Below are 25,661 nucleotides of genomic sequence, written 5' to 3' on the forward strand. Positions count from 1 at the left end.
TAATTAGTACTTACTGAACACTAGTACATATAGAATAATTAGTAAGTAATGAGTAATTAGTACTTACTGAACACTAGTACATATAGAATAATTTGTAGATACTGAATAATTAGTACTTACTAAATATTAGTACATATAGAATAATTTGTAGATACTGAATAATTAGTACTTACTAAATATTAGTACATATAGAATAATTTGTAGATACTGAGTAATTACTACTTACTGAACACTAGTACATATAGAATAATTTGTAGATACTGAATAATTAGTACTTACTAAATATTAGTACATATAGAATAATTTGTAGATACTGAATAATTAGTACTTACTAAATATTAGTACATATAGAATATTTTGTAGTTACTGAGTAATTAGTAGGTACTGAGTAATTAGTAGGTCCTGAGTAATTAGTACTTACTGAATACTAGTACATATATAATAATTTGTAGTTACTGAGTAATTAGTAGGACCTGAGTACTTACTGAATACTAGTACATATAGAATCATTTGTAGATACTGAATAATTAGTAGGACCTGAGTACTTACTGAATACTAGTACATATAGAATCATTTGTAGATACTGAATAATTAGTAGGACCTGAGTACTTACTGAATACTAGTACATATAGAATCATTTGTAGATACTGAATAATTAGTAGGTACTACATTAGTAAGTGCTGAATAATTACTAATAATTGAAACTAATCATACTGCAAGGTTTTAATGCTGCTTAACAAACATGTCAGTTATGGTTACGCAAATTTTCTGCCTATATCCCCCCTCTTGGTGGAACCGAGTGAACCAAATTTTTGTCTAAATGTTCAAAAGCACTGAGTGTAAAATCAATAACCAAATCACAGTCTTACACACACACACACACACACACACACACACACACACACACACACACAACAAACTTATTTTATTTATTAATTTTAGGATATTTATTTATTAGTGTTGGTTTATTAATGAGTAAATATTTATGCTTTAATGTTCATTAACATAGTTGCATAGTTTGAGAAATATTAAAGTCACTCCTACTCTAAGAACACACACACACACACACACACACACACACACACACACACACACACACACACTGCCACATAATCCTAATCGACCACATCATCCTAATAACCAAGGTGGACGGAAGTGTCCCCCATGTCCCCTTTTTAAAAAAAAAACAAAATCTGCCCACCCTCTGTAAAGAGAACTGCCTGGCTGGTAGGGGACCGTGCATGTGTCCTCCACAGCCTGCACTAGCTAGTGTACTAGGGCACAGAGCATGAGTGCGCCAACTGGAACACGTCCTTCCCAGAGACATGCGCAGCTCTGGCAGTTAGGAGGAGGCTGCTGGCAAACTGCAAACATGACATTTCAGCGTTAAGCTCGGCTTTTAAGGACTAACTGTTATTTCTTACAACCACGGGACTGTAAATTAGACCTATAAGACCGCTGACAAACGGGGGACTTCAGTAACTAATCCGCTCGGCGCGGTTTTATTTGGGGTTGTGGAAAAGGTTCGTGTCCCAATTAGCTGCAGCTGCAGCTAGCTCAATGAAGCGGACGCTAGCAGGATCAGCTAAGCTAACGCTTTCTGGCTAATGAGTTTTTTTGGATTAATTTAGCTAAAAACACAGTATTTCACATCGTATTTATGTGACTTGTTAATTTCTGTTGTATTTAGGTAGCTAGCTAGTTAGCCTGTTAGCTTGTTAGCTAGCTAGTTTAGATATTAGCTGCTAGCCAACCCTTTTTTCTGTCAACAAACCGACGTTAGCAGCTCTAAACTGCATCAGCAGGGCAGTGTTTTCCTCTTGGGAGACGTTTGACTGTCCGTCCAGCAAAAATAACGTCTGTCAATAATGAGCTGGAGAGTGGACAGTCGTTAGCTAGCTTTAGCTTTAGCTCTAGCTGCTAGCTAACGCTGCTAGCCCAGGTGTCAGACGGCGGTAGCGCTAATCTTCAGTCCGGGGTTGAACCATGAGCCGGGCTTCAGCGTAGTGTTGGGTGTAGAGTCGGTTGTTTAGCTGATGGCTTTTCTGGACAAGCTGGAGAACGGACGGCGGTCCGCGGACACTGTGAGTTTACAGACTGTGGGCAGTCAGCTGGATGAGGAGAGCTCCCTGGGCTCAGACTCGGAGGTCAATGGCTTTCCCAGCTCGAGGGAGACGGACAAGTATGGCTTTATTGGAGGAGCCCAGAAGTACTCAGCAGAATCGTGAGTGAAGATGTAACACACACACACACTCATACACACACACACACACTCATACACACACACACACTCATACACACACACACACTCATACACACACACACACACATACACACTCATACACACACACACTCATACACACACATACACACACTCATACACACACACATACACACACACTCACACTCACTCATACACACACACATACACACACACACTCACTCATACACACACTCATACACACACACACTCACTCATACACACACACCCATACACACATACACACTCATACACACACACTCACACTCACTCATACACACACACACTCACTCATACACACACTCATACACACACACTCACACTCACTCATACACACACACATACACACACACACTCACTCATACACACACACTCATACACACACACACTCACTCATACACACACTCATACACACACCCATACACACACACACTCACTCATACACACACTCATATACACACACACTCACTCATACACACACTCACTCATACACACACTCATACACACACACACACACACTCACTCACTCATACACACACTCATACACACACACACTCACTCATACACACACTCATACACACTCACTCATACATACACACACTCATACACACACACACTCATACACACACACACTCACTCATACACACACTCATATACACACACATACACACACACACTCATACACACACACTCATATACACACACTCACTCATACACACACTCATACACACTCACTCATACATACACACACTCATACACACACACTCACTCATACACACTCACTCATGCACATACACACACACACACTCATACACACACACACACTCATACACACACACACACTCATACACACTCATACACACACTCACTCATACACACTCACTCATACACACTCACTCATACACACACACTCATACACACACACTCATACACACACACACTCATACACACTCATATACACACACTCATATACACACACACTCATACACACACACTCATACACACACTCATACACACACACACACACTCTTACACACACACACTCACTCATACACACACACACACTCACACACACACACACTCATACACACACACACTCACTCATACACACACACTCACACACACACACACTCATACACACACTCATACACACTCATACACACACTCACTCAGACACACAGCGAGGGGTATACACTCACTCATATACACACACACACATACACTCACTCATACACACACACACACTCACTCAGACACACAGCGAGGGGTATAAAGCCCCCCAGTAGCATGGAGCTGTGGAGCAGTGGAGCAGTGGAAGTAGCATAGTGTGTACTCTGGGATGATGGTTGGTCATAGGCTCCATCCATCCAGCACTGTTGGGATGAGTTGGGGATGAGGGGCTATCGATGACTGACAGGGTTGTGACAGGGTTCGAGGGTTCCCTCTCTGCTCCCTGGGCGCTGCGGGAATGGCAGCCCACCACTCCGGGCACGTATGCTCATGTGTGTGTTACACACACACTGCACGGATGGGATTAATGCGGAAGCCAAATGGTCAACATGGTTTGATGTTAATGTTAAAAAAAATATATGGTGACAATGTCAAAATTTCATGATGAATTTCAGGGCCGCATATAGTTAAGGTTTCTGGCCGTCCTTTGACTCGCCCACTGAGTCTTGGGTGCCCATGAGCCTTCACCAGAAGGTTCACCGGTTGTCCTTCCTTAAAGCACTTGTGGTAGGTAGGTACTGACCGCTGCATAGTAGGAGCACCCCACCAGCCATGCCGGATCTGTTCTGGAGATGTTCTGACACGGTCATCTAGTCTCAGATTCGTTCACTCGCCCATTCTTCCTGCTTCCAGTTAATCAACTTCCAAAAAAACCAGATAATCAGTGTTTTAATGTTACAAGGGCTTATCTGTGTATATAAAAGGCAGGGAGTGTGGGTAGGTGTGGGGCGTAACCAGCAGCAGCAGGATAAGACCTCTAGTGCTCATCTTAGTGTTGATCTGTCTGTGTGTATGCTCTGCTGTATTTGCATGATATTCTCTCTCTCTCTCTGTGTGTGTGTGTGTGTGTGTGTGTGTGTGTGTGTGTGTGTGTGTGTGTGTGTGTGTGTGTGTGTGTGCACTCAAGGGAAAGTTGTTTGCTTACAATAGGCGCTCGTGCGCTCCGAGATAAGTTCAGAACATCCCAGGGGACTAACTATGGGTAATCTTCCTCCATTGTGAGCCAGATATCACACAAGTGTTTATATGATCGTGTAAACACACAGTATGCTAGCTGGCGGCTGACTGTGAGGTCAGCGGGATGGACTTTGTCCACGTTGTTGAAGAGTTAGAGAGCAGTCCTGCAGTGTCAGACTGAATTTGATCATTTATTTTTTTATTTTATTTACAATACTGACATAGATAATAAAGATTCCCCCACTTCTGTTAGAAGGACCATTCAAGAAGCAGCCATGAATCAGTTTCGCTTTGTCTGTTTTGGGGATGCACCGATCCCTCTTTTTCTGTTCCGATACAGATAGCAAGTATCATCCGATACCATTGTTGAATTAAAAAACATATGCCTGACCATCTGACTTCAAGCATCAGCATTGACGTAATCATTACTTTGTAAAACAAACTATAGCAAATCATCACAGATATAAATGAACCCAATTTCTGTTCATTGGTCACTAAAATTAATAACTGTGCCAGACCTCGGACCACAGTGTTGTCTGGACTCAGGACTTTTATTCTGAAATTCGAAGTCTGTGAGACTAAAGAGGTCCTAGCAGCTCCTCCCTTCTCCGTTCTACTTATACTGAAAACAAGCTGGATTGCTCGCTGATAGTTCATGACCGGTCGAGGGTCATGCTGGTTAGATAAGGGGAGTCTCAGAGCTGTTTGCTCTGATAAGTGTATGATGTCTGAAGGTTACTCAGATCCTGGGCTATGAAGCCTAGAATACCCCCGGTGCGAGAATCGGGTTCCATGAATGGAGCATTTGGTCATTTGAATCAGACTATTCAGATTATCCAATACCCGCTTGCTTGTGTTCTTTATGCCTATACCAGACTCTGTGGTCTTGTTTTGGACCAGAAAATGCATATAGAAAGAAAACCACCATTTCTTTTTCACTTCTGTCTTGGAGAAACCACAATGCATAGTGTATTATTAAACATGTTGCATTGTGGTCGTCTATATGGTTACTCCCCTGATTTCCACAACAGATGTGTGTGTGTGTGCTGAACGGGTGTGACGGAGTACATCCCTGTTGATTCAGGATTGTTTTGGAGCTTAGTTTCATTGTTAGGCAATGTGGTAGGAACTTGTATGATCAGATTTCAGTATTTCGGTAAGCGCACCAAGTATGTCCACATGCCAAGGTAGCAATGATACGGCCATATGGGACGGAAGAGGTAGCTTTGAACCAAGAGTCTCGTGTCTGGATTGTGAATCTCTTGTCGTCATTTGTCTGGATGAACCAGTTTTCCTCTGATTGAGTAAAGTTGACCTCCTCTTACTGCCTAGGCCTGTACACTTTACAATGTACGCTACTTTACTGTGCCCTGTAACAGGCTGTGCAGTCGAGACAATGAGTGATATGGTTGATGTTATGATATACGATATAAGTATGAAGTGTGATACACTGGAAGTATGTCAGCGAAACACTGACGAACGATGATACCTATCTGAAGACCCCCGTGAAGAGCTTGCCGTGCAGTGGGTTGTTAGTATATGGATATAGGGCATGGGCTGGGTGTAGGTATTAGGTATGTTTTTGTTTTTTTTTCCTCTTCTTGTAGTATTTATTTATAGTATTGTTGATATATGAGCATGGTGCTATACTGTGCTTCAAGATCCTGGTCAAGCCAGGATCAGACAGTAGCTGTTGCAATGTAGTGGTTGATCAATATAAGGGCGAAGGCAGTGGGCTGGACCCTGTATGTAACCCCAAGTATAAGGTGCAGAAGATTGCATGCAAAAATGTGCCATTATAAGGATTTAGTCTACTATGTTGATGTTCTGCTGTTATTATACGCTGTGTTGTTGTTTCCAGTCTCAACATATGTCTAGAACTGGTAATTTTATGGTACATGCAGTTGAACACTGTTCTAGAAATGCTGACGGTACCTGTGATTAGGCCTGTTGCAGCGTTTGTATTCTTTACAACCTGTGATTTAACCACTAAAGGCATTTAAGGAGAGGGGTAGTAATATACACCAATCAGCCATAACATTAAAACGACTGACAGATGAAGTAAATAACATGGATTAGCTTTTTCTACAGTGACACCTGTCAGAGGGTGGACATATTCGTCAGTTCCTGAAGGTGATGAAAGTGTGCAGAAAAAAAAGGGTGTAAGAATCTGAGCCATGGAGGCCCCACATTACCATGTCCAGGACTTCTGGACAAGGATCACTTTGAGCCACCACTGAAGGACACACATTTTTGGACAAGCTGAGAGATACAGGAGCGTGTGGACTGAGGTGGTAGAGTATTATTACAGGATTTTACACAAATATTATGCAGTTCTTGCAAGTGTTGTCCTGCCCTTTTTACTCCAGCTACGTACTGTAGTTAGTTAAGTCTTAAATGTGCCACTATTTGCTTGCTGGTGCATTTATTTCTGTTCAAAAGTGAAAAATAGAAAAGTGCAACACATAGTGTGTCACGGAAATGTCTAAAGGGAGTGTGGTGTTATGTTTGTAACACATATCCCACCTTTAGTATCACCTGCGGTGTTTACTTAGATGTTTAATTTGATACAGCCCAGCTTTACACTTGCGGCTTGTGTCGGGGCCTGGATCTGCTACTGCAGTTCGGAATAATTGAGTGAGCGTTAGACTGCACTGCTGAGTGGACGGTAGGCTTCCTGTTTCCTCTGCTTTATGGGCTTTGCTGCCCTGAGGTCATGCCAGCCCTGCCCTATTGTGAGCGACTTTCATTCAAAACAGGCTCTCAACTTTCTAAACATTTGTTTCACGGTTAATTTTTTTTATGTTGTTTTTTTATTTGTTGCTCAAGTACACGCTGTTAGAAAGTGGGGGATATAGGCCAGTTGTTTTTAAATGTAGTTTGGTCAGATGTGATAAAAGGGAACTATGCCTTTCATGCATGTCTTCACCTGGTTAGTATCATGTTTTCCATTAAGAGGAAGCTGTGTTTTGATCAAAGCAGTGGGCTGTGTAGCATTAAAATAATCTTTTATGAAATTTATTATGCTGGTTAAGTACTTAACCCTGTTTGGGCAGTCCGCACGGGTGTTTAGGCACTTTTAGACCCTTTTCAGATATCAGTCAACGTTTTTAATATTAATAACTGCACTATTTTATTTTTATTTTTTTATTTGTTTTTTGCAGAGCAGAATGTTATTGAAAGAGGAAGTGTATAAAGTGTGTGCTGTGTTTTTTAAGGGGGAACTCGAAACGAAACTACGGTTTAGTGGCTATATAAGCAGATCCTTAAACTTTAGTCTAAATTAGCCACATTTCAGCAGTAAAATGTGGTGAACGTGGTGGACTCTAGTCTTGCACTGGTCTTTTCTGTGCCCTTATTAAATGTCTTGATCATTTGCATTTGTATAAATGTGTTTTTTGTTTGGCAGATTCAAAAAGTTTTGAAGCCGTTGATGTCAAAGACATTTGCTAATGGTTCTTTAAATTGAAAATTGTGCTTTAAATAAGGCAAAACTATGATTTGTGACTTGTCAGTCAGATACACCTATTGGGACACCAGTTAATTAACTGTTTCTTAAAAAATAATGGTTCTTAATTAACTGGTGTGATGCCATAGAAGAATCTCTTTTGGTCGCGTTAAGAACCATGTTTGGAACCTCTCAGAGATCTAAATGATCTTCACTTGATGTAAAGTTATTCACCAATTCAGAGGTTCTTCATGGTCACACATCTCTACAACATGGTTATTTTTGGAAGCAAGGGTGGGTCTTCTGTGACAAAGAACCACTGAAGCATCTCTGTGTTTAAGGGTGTTGGTATCATTGCTGACTTCTGTTTCTGACAGTGATTTGAGAGTCTTCAAACTCTAGTCTGGGGGTATTTAAATAAAATTCATTAGGTGCAATTAGAGAAACAAAATCCTTAAACCAAAGTCTGGAACATTAATTCAGACGTGTATTTAGACTGTCAAATCAGATTCAAAGTTTAGTGACAATTTAGTACATTTTAGAATGATTTTTATTATTTTATCTTTGTACATTATTTAACATTTACATTTAAGGCATTTAGCAGACGCTCTTATCCAGAGAGACTTACAAAGTGATTTGCTGTTTACCCAAGAAAACCTCAGCTAGTTAGAATAGACTAATAGTTCAAAGATACCTCTAAGCTTTAGACATTACTGAACACAAGTCAATAAGGTGACCATAGTACTCTGCCATTCGTCCAAGTATTCTTAGAAGAGGTGGGTCTTCAGTCTGGGTTTGAAGACAGCGAGCGACTCGGCCATTCAGACACCCAGGGGAAGCTCGTTCCACCACTTTGGTGCCAGGACAGAAAAAAGCCTGGACGCTCGTCTTCTGTGGATTTTGAGGGATGGCAGGTCAAGCCGAGCCGTACTTGAAGCGCGAAGGTTTTACAATGTAAATGTAAATGTACATTTACATTTACTGAATGAACTGAATGAGTTATAAATAATAAACACTGTAAATTAATATTTTTTTTTCGCATTTTAAGTCAAATTGAAAAAGAAAACCATGCTTTAAAAAAAAAATGCACTTTACTGACATCTCTGCTTATAATAATTATAGTGTGGATTTAATAAACCTGTACAATAGTGCTGCACAATATATCTTTTTAAAGGTAAAAAAAAGGTAAAGGTGCACGTATTTGTCACTGTACAGTGTACACTGTACAGCCAAATGTGTCCTCCGCATTTAACCCATCTGGTAGTGAACACACACACACACACACACATGTGCTAGGGGCAGTGAGTACACACACACGCACACCCAGAGCGGTGGGCAGCCAACTCCAGCGCCCGGAGAGCAGAGAGGGTAAAGGGCCTTGCTCAAGGGCCCAACAGTGGCAGCTTGCCGAGCCCGGGAATCGAACCCACAACCCTGTTATCGATATCCCGGCGCTCTTACCGCTGAGCCACCACTGCCCCATCTGCATCAAAAAAATAAATTATCGAAAAATAAATTATCTATAGATAAAATTCACACTCTGCATGGACATGGTTAAGTATGCACCATTAATATTGAATACTATGAAACCAACATGCATCAGGCTTGATTTTCTCTGGGTTAAGTTGTGCCGTTAAGTCGTCTTCGGAAAGCTGCGATTTCTACAACTTGGGCTTCGAAACCGTGCAGTGAACAGCTCTTCTGACTTACTGCTGACATCCCCTCTTGCTCAGATGTCCAGGTCTGTGCTGTAGGTCTGGGTGGAGTTTACCACTTTAAACAGATGACTTGCTTCAGTCTAATCAGCGTGGGAGGAGAGCCCTAACTAAAGGCGCCTGCCACGTCCTCGTCCACCCCATAATTACAGGAATATGGTGGCGGGCTAGTGTGTAAATATTTATGATAATGAAATAATTACAGCTTTCTTGTTTCTTAAATTGAAAGTGCAGTAATGCAGAAGTGTCATTTGTGATCCTATGAGTGGCTCTTATGAGAGACGGTATAAAACAAAAAATGAAAGATGAATTGAACTGAGGCCGAGGGTTTCTGTGCTGTAGAAGAGCTAGAAGATAAAGAAGGACGAGGCTTAAAAGAGATTTCAGTTGAACCTACTGGATTGGAAAGGTATTTACTACGTCTTTGCTTTTTTCACTCCAAAGAGCCCTTTTTACTCCCCTCTGTCTGAGTGGAACCTGTTCTGTTCAGCAACCTTTCCTCCATAGTATTTGAAATGAGTGTACAGACCCATTATACTGGTAAAGCCAGTTCCCGTCAGGCAGATGCAGAGCTCTGTTGCTAACTCCCCCACAGATAGCACCTCAGTGAACCTGCTAAGAAGTTAATGTGGGGGAAAGAATGATAAATAATAAATGACAGATTCAGAAAATGAAAAACAGCAAACCTAGAGACAACACGGGTTATTCTTTTTTTAGGAAATTCAGTACACTACAGGGACAAAAGTATTGGGACATCTGCTCATTCATTGTTTTTATTTTTATTTTTGGAGTAACCATCTCTTCTGTTCAGGCAAGAAGGCTTTCTGCTAGATTCTAGAGGAGCATTGCTGTAAGGATTTGGTTGAATTCAGTGACTAGAGCGTTAGTGAGGTCAGAATGTTGGATAATCACCATCCCACCTCATCTCCAACTCATCCCAAAAGTATTGGATGGAGCTCCACCATCATTCCAGAGAACACAGTTCTTCCACTGCTCCATACTTCAATGCTGGGGGGCTTTATACCCCCCTATTACAACAGGTTCATGTTTATCTGGTTCAGAGAGTCCTATTTGGCAGTACTTCTCTACAGGGTCTCGACAAGCTGTGTGATAAAACATCTATATGTTTTTAAATAGAAATATTGTGTACCTCCTACCAGACCAGCAATGAAAGCTAATGTAAGTGTTAAGCATGGACAGAGGTGCAATAGAGGACATGATAAACCTTTCCTGTAACCTTTCATGTTCTTGTAAACAAATAATCTAAAAAATATCAAAAATGTTTGTATGTGCTGAGTTTAAAGATTTGAACAAACAAGGAACACATTTGTTTCCGTTCTCTCCTTGCAGAGCTCAGGATGTGCCCCCAGAAGTGCTGAGACAGAGAGAGGTGAAATGGTTGGACATGCTGAATAACTGGGACAAATGGGTCACCAAGAGATTCAAGAAGGTGAGACCTCTTAACTTTTGCTCCTCAGCGTCTACATCATGAGCTGCCCTTTCAAAAATAGACCCTTAGACAGGCCCTTTTTTTTCAGTAGGCTAGTGTGATCTGTCTATTAAAGCATGATCTTTCACTATGCAATTCTTTGGAATCCAGATTTCATAAGCCGTTCTTCTGCATTATAATGATCGAGCACCCTCTCTGACGTCATAACGAACAGTTTCAGTGCCTGAAATGTGGTGGTGCAGTAGAGTGTAGTTGTTCTTCAGGCTGTACAGCTTAACATGAGCTGCCTTCTGAATCTTAACATGTGCTTTATTAAGCAGTGTGACTAAATACATCTCTTATTAGATTACGAGGTGATATTTTTAAAAACATCATAAGCTACAACGCCCTGGTTCTGTCCATCATCCAAATCAAAAAATAGTTATTTTATAGTCTGTTAGAGGTTAAATGTGTTCGATGGAAACACCTTATTTTCTCTGCAGATGAATCGCATGATTGCATGTTCATGCACTTTACTGGTACTGATGATGAAACGTTGTGTCTGAGTCTGACTCAGATCTTAATAAAAGCAGTGAAAGGGTTCTTTTCACCATTAAGCTTATGTGAGGTTGCCGGTCACTATCTTACTGCAAAAATGTCGTCACTGGTCAAAATTGTCACCGTAATCGAGACAATAATATCGTCACATTTTCCAAACTTATCACTTGAAACGATGAATGGCCTCAGTCGTACTCCGGGGGTCTTTATATGCTTTATATTGTTACCATTACTTATAAGCATATCAATGATTATCGCTACACCTGTGTTTATTTGGTGTTAAGGTGATTTTATACCATTTGTGAGTCATTTATAAGCCATACGGACAAATATTGGGACACTTGCTTATTTACTGCTTCTTCTGAAATCAAGGGTATTAAAAAGAGTGTATCCTGCTGCTGTTGGAGTCTCTACAGTCTGTACAGTCTCTGATTGCATTCAGTGACAAGAGCATTAGTGAGGTCAGAATGTTGGATGAAAATCACTGCCGCACCTCATCCCCATCTCCCGAGCTCATCCATCCCAAAAGGTTTGGATGGAGCATTAACCATCAGAGATTTATACCACTCTAGCCCACGTCTGGCATTATGCATGGTGCCAATAGGTTCATGCTTATCTTCTCCACAGGGTCCTATTGTATTGGCAGAACCAAGGCCTAGACAAGCTGTGTGTGAGCATTTGCACATCTTTGTCAGCAGATAGGTGCAACTTAAAATAGCTAAATGCATTCATTAGAAGGGGTGTCCACAAACATTAGGACATAGTGTAAGTGATTTTGACCAGAGGAGGATGAGTCCCCCTTTGTGAGTATTGGTTTCTCGTGAGTCAGGGAGTTTTTCTTGCCACTGTGGTCTTTGGGTTGCTCACCTGGGGTTCCATGTTTCATTTGCTTTGTTCTGTAAAGCTGGTTTGCTCAGTTTGTAGGTAGTGCTATACATGTATATTTGACTTGCCTGCCCCGAGCAGGGCCATGAACGAAATGCAGCGAATTCCTCGTTGTTAGACACAGAGTCTGTTCTTTTTTCTTTCTGTTTCTTTTCCTTCCTCTTATATTATCTCTCAAAAGCAGCTTTCTCTGCCACTGCCAAACTCTGATGCCTCAGTGACTCAGTATCAGAGCTGAGCTTTGTCTAGGCAGGCACAGCATCTCCGTGATCTGTCCTTATACAGTTATACTGTGTGTATGTGCATGTGTGTTGCAATCGCTCACTCTTTTCTACTCCCTTAAGCTCTCTAAAGCTTCCACTGTGGGTGAAGAAACCTCAGGTAAAGAGAATAGTTCCCTTCTGAAGCATCAGTAATAGAGTTACAGTAGAGTTTTTCTGAGCTGTCATGGTTGAACTTGGTGTTTGCATGTCTGCCTGTCTGTCTGAGTGTGTGTGTGTGTGGCGTAATAGCTGATAGTCGTGGATCTGCAAGAAGGCTGAATTACTGCTGCTGCTTTTTCCTTTGAGTTTTTTTTTTTTTTTTTTTAATTCCCTGTGAAGTGTGAATGTTTACTGTAGCATGTGCATCAGCTCTTACTGAATGCTTACTCACAGTGAAAACTCGGCTTAAAGAAGAGGTCTGCAGTCTTTGAGGAGCTCTGGACGTTTTAGAAACATCTCAAAAAGGCCAAACAATGTAGGCCATCATATGGTTATTGCACGCAGGGATTCATTTCGTTTAGCAGTGGGGGCCGGGGGGTATCGATCACTGATTATTAAGCCCTACTCTGACTCCAAACCTGACAAATTTAAGTCAGATTTTAGAAATTCTTCATAGAATTCATCCCTTTACTCATGTGGATGAATTATTTTAGTGCTTGAAATGAGTTTATCAGAGCCTCGGCTTTACAAAAGAAGTGGAATGTGTCAGTTATATAATATAGAACAGTGAGTGTCTGAGTGTACATTGGTCTGTTTTTCGCAAACCTGTGAAAAGATGCCCAAATCCACAAACTACAGATGAGAGGCAGATGACAGACACACAAATCCACCAGTTAGACACAGTCGTATAACTCTGGATGTGAGTCACATCGTGCAATATTAGACGCAATGGAAGGGCTCTACACATTTAAGAAATGTCTAAAGTGCATTTCTGTGCTGTATTATCGGAAGGATATTGATAGAAACATCGAGAAACATCGGATTTGATGTGCCAGGGGGTTAATATTCATTCACTGCATGGACGCTTCATTTAGAGCTTAGTATATTACCACATACCACATTACCATATATTCTTAGTATGATTGCATGCACAAATGTGAAAAGCTATGAATACATGTACTACATACATATTACATTTATTTTAAGTTTAATGTGGTTTGTGATTTCAAAAGAAATCAATATATATATGTAAAACTTCTGTTATCTACATATAAAATGATCACTTTTACCCTTACTTTTCATTTTCAATGCCGTACCTGCCATTGCACTTTGTGGGAGTGAAATCATGCCGTTGTTACTGCTAACCTGTGCATCATAGTGAATGTGTGTGTTGAAGTCTGCTTACATATGGTGTAAAAAAGGAGTCCCTGTAGGGGCTACATCTGACGAGGAGGGCAAAAGGGAGATCTGTGTTCAAAAGTGTGGAATCACTGTTTTCAGTAACTTTAGTTGCTTATATAAATGTTTTTTGTATATATGAATGTATATAGACATATTGTCTCTGGCACACAAAAACTATTGTATTATGCACTATGCCAAGAAGTAAATGTAGATTCAAGGTTTTTGCATGACCATGACAGTATGAATCTGAGATAATTGTGACCAGAATGTGACTGGAGCTGTAGAAGACTCCAGAAAGTAGCATGTGGAACGACTATAGAAGTTGGTAGAACATCAAGATTGAAGCTTTTATAAAATGAAAAGCCAGAACGCCTCATTTTTCAAAGGTAGTGAACGAATACCATGGCAGATAACATTAGACTGACTGATTGTAATGTATATTATATGTATATTATATATTATATCATATGTATTACGTATATTTAGCGATAATAATTCAAACTTATGGAAGTGGAGTAACATAATAAAGTAATTGATTCCAGACTTTTGAATGGTTTGAGTACAAGTGTAACAGAGTGTTTCCTCCCTCACACACAGGTCAGGCTGCGATGTCAGAAAGGAATCCCTCCATCGTTGAGAGGCAGGGCGTGGCTTTACCTGTCAGGAGGAAAAGTGAAGAAAGAACGAAACGACGGCAAGTTCAAGGTCTGGGATATCTGCTCTTCTTACAACAACTACATAATGTCTTATGATATAAATGCCTTATAATATTGAGCTACAGGCTTGAGATTGCAGCTGAATTCATGGAAACGTACTTCAGACTTTTTTTTTTTAGAGGCATTTTAATATCTCTCTGATTAAACAAATGTTTGATATTTTTAATTATCTGTTAATGATCTAAGCTGCTTATCTAACACCAGTGGCAGCAGGCTGAGGCATAATTGTGGAGCTGCACTACCTTTAACCCTTTAGCAAATACGGTCCCACCAGCAGGCTTTGCCGTGGCTGGTTCCTGGTTGGTATGTTCCAACCTGTAGGATCGAATGTCTGGCATACGTCGTTCGTCATCGAATTTGACGTAACAACCAGCTTTAATTCCACTACATCATTCAGCCTACTTCCCCAGGCACACAGCGTGTCCCTGCAACACTGCCAGAACACAACACCTGGGTTAAACAATGCTAGACAATGCACAATCTGACAGTCATACCAGCCACACACTTGCTCGTTTAAAATGAATTTGCTTGCTTATATATGACTTTGAAGATATAAACAACAACACCTTAAAAACGCCATGGTTACATGCAAAAGCCCTTTCTTCCACACCATTTAAGGTGGAATGGACAATTCCAGTAAAAACAAAACTGGAGAATAACACTGGTGAGTGCAGCTCGTCACATAGTGTTAATATATTACTTGTTGTAGTAAGTGAGATATTTATATGTAGGTTATGGTATTCTTTATTTATAGTAAATATTGTAACTTATATTTCATAACATATAGGCAGTAGTTAATTCATGCCTCATTGTAATGAGAGAGAGATATGTATCTATAGTGGATTTTTTATATGACTTTTTAGACTGTACCACCTTTTATTATTGTATTGTATTAGCTAGCTATCTATAATATTTTAAACATCCATTTCAGAACGTGGCAATTTATGAGTTATTCTCCACCTTCATGCTGTCATTTTTCATTCCACCCTAAATGGTGCAGAAGATGCAGCTTTATGCACAGAACTGCAGAGCTGGTTTAAGGTGGAATATCACACATGGAAATCTTTTCTGTGATGTTTATATCTTGAAAATTATATTTAAAAAAAAAATATATATATATATATAAAAGATCCAGCAAATACATGAATTAAAGTCATGAAAAGTCAACCCCTTCATTATTAATCACAGGAATCTTGATCTGATAGTTCGTACAGTTACTTCCCGCTGATTCCCCACACCGCTCTCCAGATGACGTACAGCTAAGTTGCTCGTGCGGACCGTCACAGCCTGCCAGAGCTTACTTACTAAAGGGTTAGCAGAGCAGACCGTACTGTCTGGGTTAACGGCTTCTCTTCATGCTCTTTCTGGCTGTGATTAGTTGTTTGAACGTCTGGTCCAAACTGCATTCTTCTGTGTTTCCAGGAGCTGGACAGCATGGAAGGAGATCCGAAGTGGATTGATGTAATTGAGAGAGATTTACACAGACAGTTTCCCTTCCATGAGATGTTTGTGTCACGAGGAGGACACGGGTCAGTCTTCAGTAGTTTGTTTGTGTTTGTAAATACAAATGAAAAGCCAAGATTCTGAGAAATTGGCACTCTGCCTTTTAATGTGGATATTGTCTTACTATGAATTGAATTTTTAAAACATATAAAACTATACTATAATAGAAATATGTAACCTCTGCCAATCACAGTCAATTAAAACATCTGATTGGTGGAGTGTCTTAGTTGATCTTATGTAATGATTATGTAATTGATTCTTACATCGTATGTAAGAACATATTGGAATATACTATTTTCTACGTGTTTTTAGTCAGCAGGACTTGTTGCGGGTGCTGAAGGCCTACACATTATACAGACCAGAGGAAGGCTACTGCCAGGCCCAGGCTCCCATTGCTGCAGTGCTGCTCATGCACATGCCTGCTGAGGTCAGTTTTACAAAGGTTGCACTGTGTGGACTCACTGCTGGATATTGTACTCCTTTCCCTAACTTAATAAACTGTCAGACATTCATCAGATAATTAAAAGGTCCTTTATGATTTGATTTGGGTGTTTTATAGCAGGGAACCCATTCCAGCTGATATGTAGCTGCAATAGTATTCAGTTACTATTAAACACATTTTAGTGATTTAGTAAAATTAGCAGTAAAATACAAGCAGTGTGAAAAACTCTGCTCTGAAATCTACTGTATGGACAAAAGTATTGGGACATAATCATTGAATTCAGGTGTTTTATTCAGTCCCTCTTCCAGAGGTGTTTAAAATCAAGCATCTAGCCGTGCAGTCTGCCTTTCTTCCACACATCAGTGAAAGAACGGGAGGTTCTGAAGAGCTCACTGAACTTCAGCGTGGTTCTGTATGTAATAGGAGACACCGCTGCACCAACAACAACAAGTCAGCTGGTGAAATTTAGACCTTCCCTCCTAGATCTTCCTCCATCAGCTGTGAGTGGTATTATTATTGAACAGTGGAAGAGTTTAGGAGGAACCACGTAAAATCACAGAGCGGGGTCAGGGCCGAGTGCTGAGCTCAGAGCAGAGTGAAGAAAAGTCTCCAACTGACTCAATAACTGCAGAGCTCCAGACCTGCTGCTGCTGTTAGAGCTTATAGCAAAGGGGGACCCGTTCCATATTAAAGCCTATAGGTTTAGGATGGGTTGTCAGAAAAGCTTCTTTATATGTATGTATAGATGTCCCAATACTTTTGTCCATATAGTGTATATCCTATAATAGAAAGACTAAAACTTGAGCTTGACATTGAATTAGCTAAGAAACCTTGATCATCTATTTCAGAGGGGCATGGATAAACATTCACAAATTTAAATATATATTTCCCAGCAGCCTCTAGCTTTTATTGCTCCAAACAGCTGTTCTTACAGTCCAGACCTATAGGAAATGACCTAGAGTGCTGAAACACTAACATGGTTATACAGTGGACCTCCTGAATTTGTTTTTGGTCCATCTGTAAATGTCATAATCCATGCAGTGTGTTATTTCTAGGCATTTGTATTTGTCTAAATGTACAAATCCTAATTGTTTCTCTTGCTTTGTGTTTGTGTGTGTCTGTAGGATGCATTTTGGGGGCTGGTTCAGATTTGTGAGAAGTACCTCCCTGGTTACTACAGTGCAGGCCTGGTGAGTCTGATACAAAAGCAGGAGTCTAAAATGGTTTCCATTTAACTGAGAGAGTTTTAAGCTTAAATTAGATTTACAAACACATCTCACACCTTTATTTCTTTTTTATTTGCTGTTCTCTTTTCTAGACAAATGGTTCAAAATGTCTTAAATGTACACGAAAGCTAACCTTTTTAACCTTCTCCCGTACAGTGACCATGTTGGAGAGGTTTTGTTATGACAGTGCCGATACGCTCAGTGATTTAGTTGCTCATTGACGGCATGAACTGCACTCCTCCTTTTAACACAGTATCTCTTTAGTTACCACTGTAAACAAATACCTCTGTGGTTGCTCTCCAGCAAGCTAAGCTGCCAAGATCTTTAATGAAGTCATGCCTTAAAGCCCATCTGATAAGGGAGTATGAGTTGTTCCCTGTGAAAGGCAGCAATCATAATAAAATCCACAAGCTTACGCAACAGGGCTGTATTAGCAAGAACCTGGCGGTACCCCATACGTACCACGATACAGGGCTTACGATTTAATATATTATATATATATATATATATTATGATAGGCCAGTTGATTTATTGTCAGTGTTTTTTGTTTTGTTTTGTTTTTTTGGGCAGTGGTGGCTCAGCGGTTAGAGCGCCGGGCTATCGGTAACAGGGTTGTGGGTTCAATTCCCGGGCTTGGCAAGCTGCCACTGTTGGGCCCTTGAGCAAGGCCCTTTACCCTCTCTGCTCCCCAGGCGCTGGAGTTGGCTGCCCACCGCTCTGTGTGTGTGTGTACTCACTGCCCCTAGTTCACTAGTGTGTGTGTGTGAGTGTGTGTTCACTACCACAGATGGGTTAAATGTGGAGGACACATTTCGCTGTACAGTGCACACTGTACAGTGACAAATACGTGCACCTTTACCTTTATGCATAAAATAAAGGTTAACTTTTCCAATCCAGTCAGAACAGTGGGATCTAAAGACAGAGTCCTGCACTGCTGTCTAGTGGTTGGAGTTTAAACACAACACAAAATAAACCACTGTCTGCCACCAGTCTTTACATCTAAACTATTCATGAACTATTAAATCGATACTGTGTTTTTGAATAAAAACAATATTGTGATACTTCTATATCGATATTTTTTTACACCCCTGTTACACACACCAGTTTAGTACACCATGGGTCAGTAAGAGCTTGAATTGGAAACAGAAGCAAAAGTAGATATGCCAATTGTTTTTGCTTCCTTTGTTTGTTTTTATTTTCTGATTTTAATAAAAAAGCAATACTCGTTCCAGCATGACTCACTTTCAGAAAAAAAGTTATTTGTTGCATTTCCTCATTCAGAAGACTGCAAGATACAACATGCACAACTTGCACATTAAGACTAAGCATGTTCAGTTAAATAGAGTAGAAAATTCAGGATTATCCCACAATCTAGACCGAACTGAGAGCATCTGCTTAAGATTGTTCAGTCCAGTTCAAAACGTCTTGTCTTTTCTGGCTGAAAGCTAAGCTAACACATTCTCTGACTGATATGCAATCATGAGTCAGAGTCATTTTTCACATTCTTTTCATTACACACATATCAGAGATACGGTAACGTGCCTCCTGTGTCTGTTAGCTTCTGCAGACACTTGGTTATGCAGGGTTTCTTCAAAAATCAGGGTTTGAAAAGCTCCAGCTCTTCTGGGGAGGTATTACACTTAGAACAGAGCCACAGTAGCATTGATCTGTGAAGCAGTGGAACTGTGTTCTCTGAAATGATGGTTGGTGCTCCATCCAGTACTTTGGAATCGGTTTTGGAGTCATGAGGTAGGGTGGTGATCATTCAACACGCTGGTTACTGAATGCAATCAAATCTTCACAGCAGTGCTCCTAGTAGAAAGTTACAGTTACTCCAACAAAAGCAGGATCAACTCTTTTTAATACCACTGCTTTAGGAAGAAACCCTAAATCATTGGAGCTCTACAAAACTATACACTGTAGCCAGACACCACCCTCCCACACTTGATGAGGTTAATCAACAGCGCCATCTAGTGTTGATCTGTGTGTCCTTGTTTTGTTTTTGTTTTTTTGTAGGAGGCCATTCAGTTGGATGGAGAGATCCTGAATGCCCTGCTGAAGCGTGTCTGTCCTCCAGCATACAGACACCTGGACAAGCACAAGATCGAACCCATCCTGTACATGACAGAGTGGTTTATGTGTGCCTTCTCCAGAACTCTCCCCTGGGCCTCTGTGCTCAGGGTGTGGGACATGTTCCTGTGTGATGGTGAGAAACTTGCACATTTCTCTATTTGAACATCCCTGTCTGGACCTTGGGTGTCTCTCATTTTTTCATCAGTCATCCTGTCCTTTTACTCTCAGTAATTCCTCTGAGTTTCTAACTATGTTGTATCTAGAAGAGGCAATTTTGCTTACTGACTGCCTCAGGAAATGCTACAGGAAACAGAACAGATGTGATTTCATGCCACAGAACCTTTTTCACAATAAAGAGCTGATATTTTGGTCCCCCCATTGTTGGCCATTGGCCATTCTATGCAGCCAGTGGTGGTCCAGCAAAACAAGGGTTGCCTGGGTGTTTCTTGTCTAGTCCCCTCTCTATACTATGTTTTTTTTTCCCCTCACCCAGGTGTAAAGATAATATTCCGTGTGGGTCTGGTGCTGCTTAAGTGTATGCTGGGCACTCGTGAGAAGCTGAAGGCCTGCCCTGGTCAGTATGAAACTATGGAGCTACTCAGAGCCCTGGATCCCAGATACATGCAAGAGGCCTTCCTCGTACAACAGGTAACACACACACGCACACATTCCTCAGTCATTGAATAAGCTATTTCTTATAGATTCTTGGTCAGTGCCCCATCCAGTACTTTTGGGTCGAGTTGGGCATGATGAGGTGAGGTGGTGATCATCCAACATCCTGACCTCACTAACGCTCTTGTTGCTGAATGCAATCAAATCCTCACAGAAATGCTCCAAAATCTTGTGGAAGGCCTTCCCTGGACAGTAGAGACAGGTCTTTTTTTCTTGTTGTTGTTTTTTTTTTTAACCCTTGATTTCAGAAGAAGCCATAAGACAAAATTATCAGCTGTCCCAATACTTTTGTCCACATAGCACAACACAGTCCATTTGGCTGCATCAAGAAATGTAGTTGTACATTTGGATGTATCATATCGCTTTAAAATCATTGACAACTCTACTTGTTGTGTCACAGGTGATGGAGATGCCCATCTCGGCACGTGACGTGGAACGGGAGAACCGCGTGCAGCTGAAGCGTTGGAAGAAAACACACGGTGAGCTCCGCTACAAAGCCGCTCCCAGATTGCATGGTGCTCGGGCCATTATGGACGCTGAGCCTCACACGCGGCAAGACCTCCGCCAGAAGCCTACCATCATTGTCCATTACCCCTCAGCTCCTGAGCTCAACCCTGAATTCAGTCGTAGCAAAAAGCGGGGGACTTTCAGGAAAAATCCGACACTGGACATTGAAAACCCATACGCCCTACCCAGTGACTCCAAATCTGCCCATCCGACAGCTACTGCTAACCAGCCCAGCCAGCCGTCTTTAGCGGCAAAGCCACCTCCAAATCCAACAGCTTCAAAGGAAACATCTCAGCAACTGCCACAGCCTTCAATCACTAACCAGACGGCGTCCATTAAAGAAGCACTTCCTCCAGTAGAGCTGCCCAAACAGTCCCCAAATTCTTCAGTCAAACAGAATTCCTCAGAATCTGCACCTAATTCCTCTCTCTCTCGGCTCGCAATCACACCTCCTCAGCCTTTGCACCTCCCTCCTCCTCCAAGCTCCACTCTAATCCAGCCACCGCCACCCAAAACTCCTCCTCCTCCAGCACCCACAGTAGGAGAGCCGCTCCAAATGTGGCGTCCGCACCTGCAAGACCCCTCACCTGTCCAAACATCAGCACCAGTTGCAACACCTGTTCCCATCCCTGAGGATTCAGCAGTCCTTGAAGTCGCTTTAGATCCACCAACCACTACAAACTCAGACCCTCCACTTCCACCCAGCAGCGTTCCTGCCAGTAAGGACTCTAGCGCTACCACTGAAAATGACACCCTACGCAACTCCACTGACAGCGTCAACAGTTCAGAGGACACTTACTTGTAGCTCTCTGTCACCACCTAGTGGTGTGGAGCAGCATTGGCCTTTCTAGCAAGGTCTGCAGTCTGGGAGCGTTACTGCCTCAGTATAAATACAGGCACACAGGGAGAAAGACTGCAATACAACTACACAGAAGGTAAATTAGTCTAATTTAGACATGCAATGTTTAATTTGGGAGGACTAGAGCTTCAGAGCTTCAAAAATCCATAACCTGTGATAGCTTCCCGTGAATTCACTACTGACGGAAACTCGTCTCAAGAAAACTTTTCAACTGAGAAAATCAAATCAAGACTTGTCCATGTGAAAGTGACAGAAGAGTGCAGTGATGGATGAGTTAAACGTCCCTGAGAAGGCTTCACCAGCAGCATTCATCTCTGACCGCTTGTGTTAAGAAGATATATACAGGCCATACAGTTCTTTTTCCTTTTTTTCTCGCTCAGGCATGCCATTAAGAACCACAGTTGGCCTTTATAAGTGCTGAACAGCTATCAAAAACATCATTTCCTGGAACCATCGATCCTCTAAAGCTGATGGGAAGTTGGTTGAGGTTGAGGATTGGTGGAGTATGATGGTGACTCTCGTGCACACTGCTTTAAGATCAGCTTCAGCACTCAAGTCTCTAATTTCCAGCTGCTTTCTGTTACTCTCTTATTTGCTGCTTTGAAAATAAGGTCATTCTAACACATTTATAGATTTGTATTCACATACAATTGTATACCTGCCTTTCTTCGTAAACGCATAGCACGGACCACTAATGCAGAAATATTACTCAATGACTCACTTCAGGTTTTCTTACATGTGAAAGGGATACTCCATCGCTTCTTGACCGTATCTCTGTATGTAGCAGAGAGTCAGTTACTAAGGACAGTCATTTATCTGTATGTATAACAGAACCAGATTTTTGATATAATACATAAAAACAAGGCGTGGCTGAAAAGGTGCCTTAAATCAGCATGGACAAAAGTATTGGGACTCTTACAGGAGCTTTTATGACCTCCCCTCCTAAACCCATATGCGATTAATATGGCGCTGGTCCCTCTTTGCAGCTCAGCTGAGCATTGGAGAGTTTTCTGCACTATGCTTTTCTGCACTCTCCAACCTCGCTCTGTGACTTTACATGGTTCCAGTGGACTGTGCAGTGGGCTTCCACTTTTTAGTAATGCCATGATAATAATGGCTTCTTGTTGCAGTAGTGGCTCCTATTACAGAACCACGCTGGAATTCAGTGAGCTGTGGAAAGGCAGACTGCATGACTAGGGGCTTGCTTTTATACATTATATTGTTTTATACACCTTTGGCAATGGGACTGGATGATAACACCTGAATTCAATGATTAAGAGGTGTGTCCTAATACTTTTGTCCGTGTAGTGCGTGTCTGCTCAAAGCTAAACAACTCAAAACAACAGTGCAATGTGATCCACTGCAGTACAGTTCAGTCCAATACAAAGTACCGTAATGTTTCACACCCAGTAGAAGCCAATGAGAAGCTGCTTTAGCTGTAGCACCTCCATCGAGTCGCATTGTACATCAGTTGTTTTTCTATTATTATTTTTTTCTTTACTATGTACATGAAAACGCTGTGAATTCATTGCCTGTGCTGATCAACTGGATGCTACAGATATGACGGGTTAAAAAACAGTGGAGTATTCCTCTAATCACAGCGGCAAAAAGATCTGACACAAAACTCATGCATGTTGTTCCACCTCCAGCCACTAGAGGGAAGACTTTGTCTAGAAATGTTTACTGACGCTAAATGCAGAAACTGAAGTGCCTGAGCTGTTACTCACTACAGCCTTTATAAGGGAATTTCTCCAGCTCTTTATTGCCATTCGTTCATCTCCATACCTTGTTCTGGCCTTGATCCACAAGTTTCAGGAAAAGTCTTTCCACTCTACAGTGTTTGTAAGCGGACTTAACATGGCCTGAAGATGACTGACTTTATCAGAGATTGGAGGCTGGATTCAAAGCAGACAGTTATAATACACCTCTTAAAAATAAAGGTGCTTCAAATGGGTCTTCGATGAAGCCACTGAAGAACCAATTTTGGTTCCATAAAGAACAATAGGCCTCGTTCACTGACTGTTCTTCGGAAGAGACCAACTATTCTCTTCTTAAAATCCAGTGACATCCAGTGAGATCCATCATTATATGAACAGTTCTGTGCTTTAGAAACACCTCATGAACACCTCAAGAATCTGAGGTAGACTTCATAAAATGCTTTAGAAGATATTGGTAAATTGAGGCCCAATGTTTGTAACAGATGTGTGTGAGTGTGAAGAACCTTGGTGAAGACATTTCACATCCAGAGAAAGTTCTTTGGACCTTCACAATCACATGCACACATCTCTTTGACCAATGTGGGTCTATATAGAACCAAAGGTGCTTACCCAATCCCCGTTCCTGTGAACTACCCCTATTACTAGCAGTGCCCCCAACACTAGGAGGGTGAAGGCTAGCACATCTTGCTCAAGTCTCCTCTGACACACATGAAGCCAACAGCATCATGCTCCCCAGCTAACAGACCAGCCTGTGCTGACCAACATCACAGAAGGCGTGATCTGGGGAGAACGTGCCATCGACCCACACCTGAAAACCTGAGACCCACACCAGGCCTGTTGTGCTCTATTAGACTCTGGCTGCTGATGGCAAGCGTGATCCTTGAGCCAGCGGCTTGAGCAGGAAAAGCACAGATCTGTGCAGAAATCCCTGCAGGGCCCTCCAGGACCGAGACTGAGATTGCCTACCTCTGTTATATGGCATCGTTTAAAGAACCATTTGAACACCCTTATTTTTAGGAGTGCGTAACTTGCCGCTGTACCGTGGTGCGGTGGTTCAGTCAATGGGAGCTGTTACTTTAACTTCACTTTTTACTCGATTATTTTTAGTAGCTGGAGCTTTGTGACACTATTGTTGTTGTTTTGGTTTATTTGTCTTTCTTTCCAGAGAACTTTTCGGGCACTTTTGTTTATAAAAGAATATAAGAATCAGAGTTTACCTAATACTGATAATCCCATGTACTACTTTGTATCACAACTTACCAGCTTTGAAATGGGTCAGATTTGCTTTGTGTCTAATTTAACCTGCCTTAAAATCAGACTGTTATTCTGCAGATTTAGATGCGCCTTAATAAACAAATAACCTCACTGAAGTGTTGTTATTTACAACAGCGCCAAGCTATCAGTGCCAGACAGTCTGGCGTTCAGGGGTTTGTAAGCTTTCGCGTGTTTAGTCGGTGTCTAGTCAGTGTCTGAGCTCAGGGGACCGCGGGAAAAGCCATTGGGGGTCAATGGGTTACAAGGGTTAACTGCAATTTTATTCACAAAGTGCACAATTACAGAGCCTCTTTGCTTTGCTTTCTTTTGAGTTTCAGATTTCAGAGATGTGTGTGTGTGTGTGTGTGTGTGTGTGTGTGTGTGTGTGTGTGTGTGTGTCCACAGATTAACAGGGAGGACTTACCTGCAGGGGAAAAGGGGCTTAACACAAATGACTGTTTTCACGCCCCTAATTAAGGGACCTCCGTTTGCTTCATGTTACAGTGCGTTACGTCTCCGAGAGGCGCTGTTTGGTAGCTTTGAGAGATCAAAGTCTCTGAGACTACAAATTAGGGCTGCATAATGGATCATATGTTAATTGCCAT

General features: G+C 41.5%; 1 protein-coding gene across 1 annotated transcript; it reads left to right on the top strand.

The window, feature by feature from the left end:
- The first annotated feature begins 1,324 nt into the window (after positions 1-1,324).
- Positions 1,325-25,167, top strand: tbc1d10aa (TBC1 domain family, member 10Aa). Its single transcript, XM_072682482.1, has 9 exons — positions 1,325-2,224; positions 10,961-11,060; positions 14,684-14,791; positions 16,225-16,331; positions 16,618-16,732; positions 17,872-17,937; positions 19,990-20,179; positions 20,540-20,694; positions 21,119-25,167. Exons 1-9 carry the CDS (start codon positions 2,037-2,039, stop codon positions 22,028-22,030), a joined length of 1,941 nt encoding a protein of 646 aa, XP_072538583.1. The 5' UTR covers positions 1,325-2,036; the 3' UTR covers positions 22,031-25,167.
- The last annotated feature ends 494 nt before the right edge of the window (positions 25,168-25,661 follow it).

This window comes from Salminus brasiliensis, chromosome 6 (assembly GCF_030463535.1).
Source record: "Salminus brasiliensis chromosome 6, fSalBra1.hap2, whole genome shotgun sequence".
In the NCBI taxonomy this organism is placed as follows: domain Eukaryota; kingdom Metazoa; phylum Chordata; class Actinopteri; order Characiformes; family Bryconidae; genus Salminus; species Salminus brasiliensis.

Excerpts from the sequence above, each read along its gene's own strand:
- tbc1d10aa (XM_072682482.1), top strand. The coding sequence starts at position 2,037 with ATGGCTTTTCTGGACAAGCTGGAGAACGGACGGCGGTCCGCGGACACT. Across the intron at positions 17,938-19,989 it reads GTTACTACAGTGCAGGCCTG|GAGGCCATTCAGTTGGATGG; the intron begins GTGAGTCTGATA and ends GTTTTTTTGTAG. Across the intron at positions 20,695-21,118 it reads AGGCCTTCCTCGTACAACAG|GTGATGGAGATGCCCATCTC; the intron begins GTAACACACACA and ends GTTGTGTCACAG.